This window comes from Kogia breviceps, chromosome 12 (assembly GCF_026419965.1).
Source record: "Kogia breviceps isolate mKogBre1 chromosome 12, mKogBre1 haplotype 1, whole genome shotgun sequence".
NCBI classification, from domain to species: Eukaryota; Metazoa; Chordata; class Mammalia; order Artiodactyla; family Physeteridae; genus Kogia; species Kogia breviceps.
In genome coordinates this window covers 77,128,585-77,142,736 of record NC_081321.1, presented here as the reverse complement: position 1 = coordinate 77,142,736, position 14,152 = coordinate 77,128,585, and the positions used below count along the sequence as shown (strand labels likewise).

At 42.5% G+C, this 14,152-nt stretch overlaps 1 protein-coding gene across 6 annotated transcripts in view; it reads right to left on the bottom strand.

The window, feature by feature from the left end:
• The window catches only part of CRADD (CASP2 and RIPK1 domain containing adaptor with death domain), a 233,167-nt gene extending 221,729 nt beyond the window's left edge, over positions 1-11,438 (bottom strand). For 2 of the 6 annotated variants that reach the window (XR_010835874.1, XM_067009897.1), the window contains exons 1-2: positions 11,227-11,438; positions 9,675-9,978 (exon numbers count right to left, since the gene is read on the bottom strand). Coding sequence is in view for 2 of the 6 variants with exons in the window: in XM_067009897.1 (XP_066865998.1) it covers positions 9,675-9,972 (298 nt within the window). In the remaining 4 variants the exon portion in view is untranslated. The remainder of the gene's footprint in view (positions 1-9,674; positions 9,979-11,226) is intronic. The other 4 variants (XR_010835873.1, XR_010835872.1, XR_010835871.1 and 1 more) reach the window with 2 other exon arrangements.
• Between the last annotated feature and the right edge of the window lie 2,714 nt (positions 11,439-14,152).

The window sequence follows — 14,152 nt, the reverse complement described above, 5'->3', positions numbered from 1 at the left end:
TTCCCCACTCCAGGTGACTCTGGTGTCCTAAGGGAAGGGCTCATGACTCAGCCTAGGCCAACCAGACTCTGAATGTCGAGAAAAGACAAAGTGGAGGAACTGAGCTGGAGATGGTCATCAATGCCCAGAAATCCCCAGGGCTGCCTGACTCCTGCCTTTACTGAGCCCTGAAATTTTAGCAATGACTTCAAAGTTGTGAACTACCCAGTGCACGTTAGAGAAATTTCCACTTTTGCTTATGTTAGCAAGAGGTCTACTGGTTGAACCAAAGAGCCCACATACATGTTTGACTGATTTGCATCTCTTAGTTCCCTCATCTGTAAAGTCTCTGAGGTACCTTCCGGCTCTAACCTTCCCCAGTTCTAACAACAGGGCAAGTCCCAACAGATGTGCTCTGCTTGCTCTGTAATTCTCCATAACAACTGCACCATTACCACTCAGCCCCCATATACCTTATGGACAAGTGGTGGGACTGAGAGATGCTTTAAAAGTCTTATATTTAGGCTATAAAACCATAAGCTCTCGTTTGCCACTTACTACATCTCAGCAGTTTTATTTTGGTAACAGTGTCGCCACCCTCTCTGCTATGGTGCTGAGCATAAATAGAACATGAACATTTCCAGGAATTGTCAACTTGGCGCTTCTCACAAGGAGTTAAGATTTCTTTTACAATGCTAACAGAAGTAAAGCCTAAGACTAAAACCTGCCCCAAACTTCTAGAAGTTACATCTCCTTCTCAATTAAAATTTACCGTTTGGAAAAGTACAATGTACTCTTTTTTCCCTCTGGGGGAAAAGTCCTCCAAAGAATCATATTCATATACTCCTTACTGCTCAAACTGAGCAACAAGTATAAACACAGCTGCCTATTAAAATTAAGTAAAGGCAAACATTCCTGCAGCTAGCTACAACAGCAGCCTACAAGTTTGAACTATACCCATAAAAAGAGAAAACTACCTTGCTAAACGTACAGTTAAACTCTGAGGCCACGCCACCAGAAAAGCTGGTTATTGCAACTGACGATTTTCCATAGCATGATTTAGGAGCTGGAAAGGTGGGACCTGATTCCAGGACCAGGAGAGCAAACACACCGTCTCCTGATCACAGCCAAGAAGACTGAGTCTTTTTTTACTCTCAAGGTAGCAAGTGGGATGGAAGCAACCTAAGGGCCCTGTCCCGTGACCCCCTATGGCCTCACATTAGGCCCTACCCCTCCCCGCCCCCCAAGAAAAGGATAAAATGAGAGATGGGGGGGAGAGAGAGAGAGAGAGAGAGAGACCCACCAGGAATTAGTCTTTGGACAATAGGTGGGAATGAGAAAGACATAAAAGACCCTGTGGCTGCATGTCTGGGAGAGCCTGGAGTAGTGGGGGAGGAGAAAGTAGGGGCTGGTAAATAACAGTCTCTGAAGCAGCCACAGGTTATCAGAATTAGGGAGGAGCGAAAAGCAAATTTTGAGAAACTGTCTTTACAGGACATGAATCAGCAGGCTTTGAAGTCAAAGTGCCTAGATTGCAAATTTGGCTTAACTACATTGTATGACCTTGAGAAAGTGACTTAACATCTCTGTGCAGTGAGGGTAATAATACCTTCTACCTCATTAAGTTACTGTCAGGATTAAATGAATTAATAAATGCAAAGGACCTGGAACAGTGCCTGGCACATGGTAAATTAAGCTGCTGATAAATACTATGATTATTATTTCACTGGTTATTATTTGAGGTTCTCGGTGAGACACAGAAAAGATGAAAATTCATTTTTAATTATAAACAGAAACTGTGGGCAGATTGTCTGACCAACCCACAGATGGCCACACTAAGCCAGTCCCAATCTTCCCGACTGGCCATTTGTGTCTCTCCTCCTCTCATCCACGCTCAAGCCATCTTCAGCTCCCTCTGTAGCTGAGAGCAGCACCTAACTCACTCTCCTCCAGCAGGTTCTGTCTCCATTTGGACATAGCTTGGTCTACAGGGCACACAGTATTGTGGATGGTCTGTAATTACCAAACAATGTGAATAGACAATGAATGGAATTCCCCCAAATCCAAATTCACCAGATAGTTCAAAACCCTCTCTTCAGTTTTGTTCTGTGCACACAGAACTCTGTGTTCACAGAGTTAGAACTGGAACTAGAACTAGTTAGAGTTAGAACACAGAGTTAGAACTCTGTGTTCACAGGTAGCCTATGAATCCCCATGGAGCACTCATGGAGTTTAATGTTGGTAGTAGAGTCACACCTGCATGGGGTCTGAGATGCTAGAACATTCTTAAGCAACAATGTTCAGGGAATTCAAAGAATTAACAACAATGGTGAGCACAGATTTAAAACAAAGCTATCTATCCTTCCACAACTCTATTCCTAGCTCCCTTCCACCTTCCCCCACCTGAAAACAAGAGCAACTCTTCAAGCAAGCACACGGCTTTGGGAGGCCCGTACCCAGGGAGCAATAAGGGAGAAAGGAGCCATGTGCCCAACCTGCTGGTCGGATCTCAATGTTCTCAATCCTGGCTGCACTTCAAAATTAACCTAGGAAGGTGTCTGTGCCTGTGTATGCGCGTTTGTGTCTTTAATACCACTGCCCAGACCCCACCTCCACAGATTTTGGCATGAACTGGCCTGGGGTGAAGCCTGAGGATCATTAGGCTTTTTTTTTTAAAGCCAGAGTTAAACAACACTGAGCTAAATCAACCCTGAGGGTCAGTAGGGTGATTGATGTAGCCAAGCGACCCATACATCCACAGGAGGGAGAAAAAAAGTCACAGTGAGAATTTCTAAAAGGGAAGAACATTAAATCCATTTTTTAGAGTGATATGGAGGCATCCCTGCTGAGGAGAGACCTGTCACACAGTTTGCTATTCCTAGAAAGAGCTGCAGTTTGCTGCCAACAGATGCATTATTTCATCAGTCCCATAAATACTTGATAAAAGTCTTCCGCCCTTTCTGTATGTCAGCCTTGCAGAAGCGGGTGGGGGGGTGAGGGGTGGAGTCTTCTTACAAAATGCAGTACTGAACCATCAAAATGTCCTCTTAAATGATTAAAATTGGCACTGATAAAAATAAAATATTTTAGTAAAATCTCATCCCAGTATACCTCTAAAAGCCCTTGAAATTTTCCTCTTAAAATGAAGAAAAAAGCATTAGTACAATTTTTTTTAAAGGCTAATTTCAATGATTAACACTACAGCATAATACAATTCCATGTCAAACCCAGCAGGGAGCCAAGACTGCATAGCAAAAGTCTTAAATCCAGAGTCGGGAGGCCTGGGTTCCGGTCCTGGCAATAAATTACATTAACTAGCTGTGTGATCATAAGCAAGTTGTCTTAATCTCTCTAGCACTCCGTTTTCTCAGAGAAAAATTAGATGATCTGCGACCATCACCCTCCCAGTCTTAAAGTTTGGAATACTGGGACGTGTCTCCATTTTGCTAACTTGTTATATTAGCAAGCGAATGCGTTTACAATTTAGATAACTTACAATTAAGTTATTCTGGCAATTCTGCTAATAAATTTAACCAGTTCCCAGCCACTGTGCATACCCTGAATAAGCAAAACAGTAAAGTACCTTGAATATGGTGTTATCTTCCATTTGAACTAGAGCCAGAGCCTTCCTGCCCCAACTATGCCAGCCGGACAATGCTTCCTGCCCCAAACTCCTGTCACTCTTTTCAGATGAGAAAATACATGACACACATCTTCACACTTTTTGCCATATTGTCATACCATTATTATTTTCTTAGCATTTTTCTTTATGTTGACTCATTTTTACTTAAATACAATGTATTTTAAAGTAAACAGAAAACAGTTTTACTTGCCATAATGTCAGAAAACCATTAAATTGATACAAGGGGAAGAAACAAGCAAAACGACTAAATTTTAACTAAATACTGCTGTCTACAGAAGGCTTTAAGCATGAGGAATGTCTGCTGTCTGTTAGGAAGAAAAATTGGCAAGTGTCAAGAGATGTTACAGAAACACTTGTACCAAATGGAGGTTTTCACTTGGATGTTATCAGGATTGAAACAGAAAGAAAAAAGGAAATAGCTCTTTCACCTTGTGATCTAATCCCATGTCCACATATCATCTAAAATCATTTTAAGAGCCACCCAAGATCATGGCTGTGCACACATCTCACATTCTGGGAAACACAAGGACAAACGGTCGCGACTGGGCCTTTGCCACCGGCAATATGACGTAGCATCTCTCTGGGAGGAAGGTTCTTCTCCCAGAAGGGCCTGGGCTCTAGCCACCCTGTCACGGGGGCTCCACTTGAGTTCCTTTGCACTTGTGGTCCCCTCTATCTGAAAGCTCTTCCTCCAGGTATCCACTCTATCGAAGAATTCGGGTCTCTGCGCAAGGTCCTCTCATCAGAGAAGCTTTCTCTGTCCACCCCACATACTACGGAGAGCCCTTCCTCAATACCACGTGCGCTGTGCTTCAAAGCACTCTCACCACCTGATGTGTTATTTATTCACTTGCTTGTTGTCGGTCCCCATCAGACTACAGAATACAGTGAGCTCCAGAAGAGCAGGCGCTTTGTTTACTACAATATACCCAGCACCCAATGTCTGGCACATGGTCGAGACTAATATCTGTTGAATGAATGAACGAGTCTTCTCAGCTGATCTGGAGATCTTCACGTATCTTTATCACCTAGTGCTTGGCATCTAGTTGGTCCTCAGGAAGTATATGATAATCATATTGGGGACACATAGAAACCTGGGCTCTCTGTAGAATCTGCCCTTAGCACAAGCAGGAGTCTTGCTCTGAACGCTGCCCCACCATCCCCTCTCTAGGACACAGGATGCCACAGAGTGAACACTACTCAGCCATAGTGGAAGTGCCTGGACAGACCACAAGCCTGATGAACTAAGATCAACACTGGAATTACCATACCCAGGGGAGGTATGAATTCACGGTATGATTTAAAAATCCCAGGCTAGAAATCTCTCTAATAAACCTATTACAATACCTAAAGTAAAAACTTCATTGTTTTTTTATTGCTCAGTAACTTCAGAGGTATCCAAGTATACATCTGACAGCCAGAGTGTATCTCGAAACAGTGGCTGACGTAGCTCTACGTGGTCACAGAAGGCCAGCTCCAAAAGGGACAGGCTGAGCCCTGGACCCTCTGGGCAGAGGGGAAACAGGCCAGCCCTGCATCCTGCTCCAGTGAGGACAGCCACAGAGTCCAGGGCACAGGGTCCACGGCGAGGACCAGCTCAAGCTCAGGCAAGGTTACAACAAATGTCAGCCCCAGGACAGCTACTCCAGCAGGCCAGAGAGTTGAGGCATCTGATGCTAAAATAGGAGTCACTGAGCTGCATTATAAGATATTTATCTTTCATCCTTGCTGGTGGCTAAGAGAATATAAAGCAGAAATTTAGCTTAGGAAGAAAGAAAGAAAAAAAAAAAAAAAAAAAACTCCCAAGCCTAAAAAAGACTGGGGTTAAAGGAAGGGTTGCCAGGCTGACTGTAAAGTGGGAATCATGGCAGAGACCCAATCCCACAGCCAGGGCCAACATGGTAGAACAGGGAGTCCTTGGGCCCAGAAGTCACTCCCACCATGACCTAAGGCTAAGTCCTACCAGCTAGTGAGACCAGGGCCGCTGACAAACCTCCTTTCCAGATCCAGATTAGCTCAGTCACCAAAGCGAGCTCGTCAGCCTAGACAGGGCCCATGAGTAGCGGGAAGCCAGGCAGGAAGACATATGCTGCCTTTACCCAGATTTAGCACTATCCTCATCTCCTAAGTGACCTGCCAGGAGCCCAGGGAGGATTTCCACCTAATCTAGTGTCTACTACGTGACCTTGGCCAGTAGGGGACATACCGTGAAGTGTGCCTTCCATGGTGCCAAGCGGGATTAAGTCATTTTATTGCCAGAATTCCTCTTTTAAAATATGAGTCGTGGGCTTCCCTGGTGGTGCAGTGGTTAAGAATCCGCCTGCCAGTGCAAGGGACACGGGTTCGAGCCCTGGTCCGGGAAGATCCCACATGCTGCAGAGCAACTAAGCCCATGTGCCACAACTACTGAGTCTGCACTCTAGAGCCCGCGAGCCACAACTACTGAAGCCCACATGCCTAGAGCCTGTGCTTCGCAACAAGAGAAGGCACTGCAATGAGAACTCTGTGCACCGCAACGAAGAGTAGCCCCCACTCGCTGCAAGTAGAGAAGGTCTGCGCGCAGCAACGAAGATCCAACACAGCCAAAAATAAATAAATAAAATAAATTTATAAAGAGAGATAAAAAAATAATAAAATGTAAGAGTCTTTATAAGGTGAGAAAAACACAAAATCAATTACCCATTAACATCTTGGTCTTTTTTTTTCTTTTAATAGGGATAGGGATACCAGTCATCTAGGCACATGAGAGAATCAAAGGTTTAACTTTTTTTTTTTTTTTAATGTTTTGGGATTTCCTGGGGGCACGGTTTAGAAGAAGAGAGAGAATCAAGAGACAACTGGATTCTTCTCTAAAAAAAAATGACACCTAGGGACTTCCCTGGCGGTCCAGTGGTTAAGACTCAGGGCTTCCACTGCAGGGGGCATGGGTTCTATCCCTGGTGGGGAAACTAAGATCCCACATGCCATGCGGCACAGCCAAGAATAAAATAAAATAAAATGGCTAGGTGTCTATTAAAAAAATAAAATTAAAATTTAAAAAAATAAATTAAATTAAATTAAAAATGACACCCAGAATATAAATTAAAAGCAACTAACCAGGATCAATCACCAAATAAGGCCTCTGAAGTAGCTCAAAGTTTACAAGTGAAACACAAAAAGTAACCAAACAAACAAAAGGAAAACCAAGAATCTCTGAAAAGACCAAAACAAGAAAACTTTTTATAAAATAACATCAGTTCATTCAGATCAATCAGGATAGACCTCTCCGCCAAAGAGAAAGCCATTCCTCCCCATTCGTTTTCAAAGCCTCCCAAGAGAAGACCACCAGACCTGTACAAATTAATTAATAACTGCAACCGAAATGAGTAAAAAGTCAGAAGAGGTTATTGTATACACATACATATATAAGCACCACATTTTCCTACATTCTAATTCTTCAAAGTTCAAACATGCTTTTACAAAAATTTAAATGGACTATTTGAAACCTTGTTAAAATTACTCCATTACGACACTGGAGAAGCACTGGGGTCCTGGAAAATAGGCCTCTGCATCCATTCTCATTTTTTACATTAAAACTGAAGGCATTTCAAGTCTTATATACTCCTTCCAGGATTAAAAAAAAAAAAAGGTTTCCAATTAATTAAGGCCTAATTTCATTTTCTAATTAAAATACAGCCATCAAGTTAATTTAACACTTAAAGTTTCAGGTCTCAAACAAAGAAGGCTGTTAACTAACAACTCCTTTAAAATATACCATTTCCTCCACGCCTTACGTATAGATACTGCTGAAACTTATGGTGTAGTGAATTTTCCATAACATATGTGGATTTTAAAAGTGAGTTTTATGAGATGAAAATTACAAAGTGAAGAAGGAAATGACAAACTCCAAATGCAGGGTTTATCGTGAGTGGAGGTTGGGGATGAGCTAGGATTGAGAGGAGCACCCAGGGGTCCTCAAAAGCCATGTAATATTTTTTTAACTGAGTGATGGGAGACAGGTGTTCACTGTACCATTGTTCTTCACACGTTACTTATATTTTGTAATCTTACTTAAAATATTCAATAATTAACAAAAACTATTTAAAAAGTGAGTTTGTGTAACTGCCACTGTGGAAAGTATACAGAACGCTATGTAAATCAAACTCTCTCCTCAGGATATTTTTTTCAGTAGCAGTGTTACTCAACAAGAAGTAAAACAATTAAGAGGACTTCATTTGTGCAGTAGCCAACCTATCATTCCATTTGACCACTTCCACAGAATTAACGTATTAACGTTATTTTTCCAAACTTCAACACAGATACATTCAATTTCTTCCCGCTCCACAATGTTTCATACTGCTCATTTAAAAATATATATGTCTGTTTTTTTTCCTTCAACATCGCTGTAACTTCCACCATTTGGTAAAAATAATTTTAATTTTTCTTGTTCTTTGAATGAATCAGAAGAAATGAAAATGGGCTCATACCTCTTTGAACAACATACAATCGTACTATTTATAACACCTACAATGATTATAAAATTAAGTATTTCAGGAGTAACAGGCTTTCAGTTTGCCTGTTTTGTTGTTTCCAACTATGTGTTGCCAAGAGGAACCTAAGTCAAATACCATGAAAAGATATTGGACACCCTAATATTTCTTTTAACATCTCCCCACTTCTATGCTATATATTCTGCTTTCAATCAAGTGGTAGAAACATTTTACCTACTTCAGTTTGGCTTTGTTCACACACCTGGAGTATTTTATTTTGTAAGAATAATCTAACCTGAAAATTCTTGTGGTCCTCAAAGGCCAGCTTTTTTCAGTATTTCAAAGAGCCTGAAACATACATTTACCCGTAATTTGGCCATGCAAGGAAATGAAAATATTTTTGCTTTTTCCACTGGGATTTTACCAGGCCTTCCTAAGTCAACCAGTTATCTCATGTTGATCAAATATTCAGACATATGTCATTAATAAAAATATTAGAAGAATTAGTCATGATTACTTAATACATGTGGTCTGGAAAATCATTCAAAATATGAGGTCCATGGGGCAAAAATAATAAAAGTAGTTTCTTTATTACCAGCATTTATTTTTTTTACCAGTTATATTGGTATTTGAAAAACAGCAACAACAAATTCTGAGGACCCCTGAGTTCGGGTAGTTCTAACTATCACTTCTATAAAAAACTGAGAATGTCGATTTCCTAACTCTGTTAAAAATACAAGTCAACTTTCTTTTTTCCTTCTTTTTTTTTTTTTTTTTAACCAGTTCAGTTCTCTGCTCCTCAATCTCTGTAAAAAGTAGACGTCATGGGAGGTGCTAAGAGGGAACAAGTGTTTCATATCACATCTTCCTGCTACGAGCCAGGCTGATAGCACTAGGACTGTTTCTCTTTCCCATAGCTTCCAACGTTCCTTAAAATCAAAATGAGACACCCCCCCCCAAAAAAAAATACTACTGTCCTTATAAAATTAAATACTCCAGGTGTCTGAACAAAGCCAAACTAAAAAGGATGACTTTAAATCAACAGTCTTTAAAAACAAACTAAGCCAGCCTTCCAAATAATCCCCTTTGGTCATGCAGGACAGCCCAGGGAACAGGTGCAAGGCGTGCCTTCCTAGAGGCTGTCCCCTTCTTCATGAGTCTGACCTTTTCCAGCCGGCCGCTCTGGCACCCCACGAATCAGTTATCAGGAAGCCTAAAGCCTGCTTTCCCATCTGCACTTTCCAAATGGCTCCCAATGCCAGGGGCTGAGATATGACCTGGCTCTCAGATGAGAACATGCCTCCCAAGTGACTTGCCAACTTTCCCTGGAAGCATTTCTAAATGTATCCTCTGAGCTCCCTCCTCACCCTCTCAATCATGTTCCATTCCTCCCTCCTTCCCTGCACTTCCTAACTCCACCTCCTCATCCAGTCCCTCCAGCGCCACATGCCTTCAAACCAAACTCCTTTCCCACTTTCAGGACCCATCAACCCCCACCCAGCCTAAAACCCCAACCTCAAATCCAAAGGGCACAGTTCCAACAATCTTGGAGGTTGGTCTGGAGTGATCTTTTTGAGGCCTACCTGCAGACAGCTCGACCATGGCTTCTTCTCTTGCCCTCTCCAGTTTCTCCCTTACCCAGGGGAATTCCTGCAGGGAATCTAGGAAGGCGTCGAATGCTTTAGGACCCCTGGTAGGTAGGATATCCAGCAGCAGCATTGTTTTCCGGAGGCCTGTGGCTTGAGCTTTAATTTCTTGAACATGGCTTTCTGTCAAGACCCCTTCCTGGTAAAGATACTGGAGGACCAGTCCCTCCACCAGTACCTCTGCACCCAGCTCGAGGCGAAGGGAGCGAAGCACTTGCTTGTCTCTAGCCTCCATCTCCCCCTGGGAAGAGACAAAATGGTAGCTCAGATCACAGCAAGTCTGATGAGCCCCTAAAAATAGTGTCTTACAGTGCAAGCTCCTTACGGTCACGGACATCTATGAACCCTAGCAGAACGCCAGGCCACGGTGAAACACGGCTGTTAAGCCAAGCTGAATTAATTTCGAATGCTTCAGAACATGATGAACAGCACTCAACATGAATCATCTTCTCTGCCTTTACTTTCCACACAATGGGGTCCTAGCTTCATTCCTTGTTCCATAAAGAGATTTGGGGAAAAGTGGATTAGAGACCCTGCTTAAAAGGCAACTTTTATCTGAGGATTACAGAGGAGCATTTCATTCTAACATACTTGAGAAGAAATAGTGCTTTTCCTTTAACATCGTGTTCATCAGAGATCCCCCACCACCGCAGAAACCGCCAATATGCACACAGCGCCCTTAAGACCGCGGGCATCTGCAGAACCTGATCATCAATCGAAGTGGGGCAATAAACCGGCAGGTACCAATAAGTTTACGGATCTTTTTCCCTAAGAGAAAAGGCCTATACACCATTGCCTTCAAGGAGAACATTAGGCGGTCTTGCCCAGTCTACAGTAAATCTTATATATAGTCACAGACTCCAGCCCTCCTCTGGAAGAATTTCGAATCTCCATCACAACACTGTCATGGGCACATATGCACAGGACATTTAACGTTGTGCTTTTTTTTTTTTTCCTTTAAAAGATTTTTTTTTTTTTTAATGTCCACACGCCATGGAAGGCTTGTTTCCAAGACCACTGCACCAGGGAGCAGAGAGACGGCTAAGAGGGTACCTAAGTGGCGGGGAGGGGAGACGGGGGGCGGCAAATGGGGCTTTATGACACCCACAGAAAGTAGAGCCACAGAGGGCGACCCCGAGAGGCGGCAGGTGAGCAGGGAGATGTGCCCTTTGGCCTGTCCCCGCCCATGTGGAACTTTTTATTTCCCGCCTCGCCAGCTGAAGCCCTGTGGCATTAGGGACGGAAAGAGCTATTTCTTTTCGGGGCCACCTGACCCGCTATAAAGGGGGTGCTGGGAATGACCTGCAGAGCAGACCGAGGGGAAAGCAGGGCCCCGAGCACCTCCACCGCCACCCCAACCCCAGCGGCTCGGGAACGCCGCGAGCTAGTTAGCGGGCGGGGGAGCCACGCAGGGCCCAGGCCGGAGACGCCACGGCGCGGGGCCTTCGAGAAAAGATGCATACGGGGGTTCTGGTATCCTGTTACTTACGTCTGCAAACACGTATCTTAAGGAAAAAAAAAAAAAAACTGCAACCGGACTCCAAAGTGTCAGGGAACGTGCACCGTAAGCACCATTTTTGTTGAAGGCAAAAGCCCTGAACAGGAAGTATTGTCGCCATCTTTGTTAAGGGCAAACACAGGAAGTGCTGTGGCCATCTTTATTGGTGGCCCAGATATCAGGGATGAAGCCTTTTCCGCCATGTTTGCTGTGGGTAGAGAACCTGGAGATGGAAAATAGTAGCATCATTTAGGGAGTTATCTAAGGAAAGGAGTAATTGGATAATTGCATTTTAACACATGAACTCCAAAAGGGACTTGCACCCAATTGACATAATAGTCGGGTCTCAAAAGTCACCTTATCAGGGAAGCCTTCCATGACCACTTGTATGTAAAACTGCAATGCCCACCACCACGCTATTTAAACTCGCAACATTCACCTCCTGCGCTCCCCATCCCCTTTTCCAGCTTTATTTTTATCTGAAGGACATATCAGTTACTAAAACTTTTACTTATTTGTTTATCATCTGTTTTCCCCCCACTAAAATGCAAGGTCATTCCTTTATATCACAGGGGTCCTGCCCCAAAAAAGTATACAAATCAATCAGTCAGGATTCAGTTACAGCAATCAACCAGCTATTCTGCACAGATAGGGATTTTTTTAAAAAAACATTTATTGGAGTATAACTGTTTTACAATAGTGTGTTAGTTTTTCCTTTACAACAAAGTGAATCAGTTATACATATACATATGTTCCCATATCTCTTCCCTCTTGCATCACCCCCTCTCCCACCCTCCCTATCCCACCCCTCTAGGTGGTCACAAAGCACAGAGGTGATCTCCCTGTGCTATGCGGCAGCTTCCCACTACAGATAGGGATTTGTCATGAGGAATTAGGGACATTAGCAGTAAGGGTGTCTGGGGCATGTAGTTTGGAGTTGGAAGGCAAGACAAATGCCTGCTCCAAATATGTAGAGAGAAAAGGATGTCAAGTTGAGGGTCCTTACTCAGATTCCTTTATGAAATGAGGCAATCAATAAATACATTCATTAACTCACTTTTAAGTCAATTGGGTGACATATACAGAAAATTGTACACCTGCTAAAAGTGGTTGACAGTAACAAAAGAAAACCTCAAAAATCATTATTTCTATAGAGGTTTTTCACAACCAACACTTCTAGTGGAAGATGAAAGTATCTTTGTAAGCAAATCAATGGAAAGCACTTCTAAACCTCCCTCATCAAAACATTCTAACTTTTGTAAAAAGTTTAAAGGGTTACTATACCAATATACCATTTTACTATGCCAGTGACAATATTTTTACATTGGGTGGCAAGTATTATTATTATTATCATTAGCGTTTTACACATTCCACATGTGAGAACCGTGGAATCAAAGTGGTCAAGTGTCTTAGCCAAAATCTCAAAGCTAATAAATAGCAAAACTTGAATTATAACCAGGTCCCACTGATTTCATGCTCTTTCCAGTACACAGTACACAACACACCCCTGTATGGTGAAGTGTCTACTATTCTAATGACAGCCAAAATATTAGTAAATCATTCTAGTGCCACCTCCTACTCTTGATACTCTTGAGTTCCAGGTACTCTCTTCACTCTCACCATCTTCTTTCACTCTGGAACTGCTGTCCTTTCCTGGGCAAGATTCTCCTTCTGTTGGTGGACAAGTGTGAGCAATACTCTGTCTTCATCCGGATAAAGTACAGACCTCTTGCAATAGTGTCAATAGCTGAGGTTACTGACTTTGGGGGAAGGACAAAAAAAAGGATTTTTTCCAACTGTAAACTTTGATAACTTTCAAACAAATAACAAAGTTGAGACAAATAACACCAAAACACCCATATAAAACTATCTATTTTAAAAATGCTTCTTAATGACTGATTGTATTTGGAAAGGCTTGAGATCTCCTAGAAAAGAGAAGGAGACATTGTTGATGACGTCCAGGGGGAGGTGGTAAGCCAACAGTGGGTTCCATGAGAGCTCACAGAAGAGAAGAGAGTGAGAGATGGCATGAGAAGAGTCAGTGCAGGAGCTGAGGCACATGGAGTTCTTATGGTGAAGAACCTGAGAGGTTGGCTGTTAAGGATCTCACCTAAAACCATAAGGTGAAGCCCTTGACCATCAAATTCGCCTTTCAGAAAATTGAGCTAAGCATCCATGCTGCCTCCTGAGTGACTAGGCTGTCTCTCTGATTGGCTAGCCAGCTGCTATCAATCAGCCTGTTGGAGGACCACCACCCCACCCTAGCATAAGATGATAGTCTGAGTAGCACACCAAAGGCTCATCTTCACTTTTATAAATATCCAAGGCCAGCAGGTCCTGAAGGAATCAAACACAGATCAGAATCACTAACACAGGTTGTTGCTCCTCCACTCCATCTAGTCCCTCTCTATAGGCTGGAATTATGCCCCCACAGAGGATTAAGCACCTGTTACTCAGTGGTAACAAATCTATTTTCAGGAAGGACAGATATTTTCCTTTTTCTCTGTCCCCTACATGCTTTCTTGTGTCAAGTTATACCCATTGTGAGTTTGCCAAAGAAAGAGTCAAAAAGAACAAGTGTTATATTTTCTTTCACTTTGGTCTTTGGTTTGGCAACCTCCAAAACAAAAATCAAAGGAGTTGGATATTTTTGGTTCTTCTTGTTTCATAGATGTGGAAATTATGCCATGGAGAAAAACAGATTCTTTTCAAGCACATGTGAAACAGTTCCAGAAATAGGTCATGAATTAATTCACAAAGAAACTTCAATAAATTCAAAAAATCAATAGCCTACAAACTATGTACTCTATCATTTTACAATAAAATTGGAAATTTTAAAATAAGAATAGCTTCCATAAATCCCATAAGTTTGGAGACTAAATAAAATACCCTTAAACTCTTGAGTTTAAGAAAATGT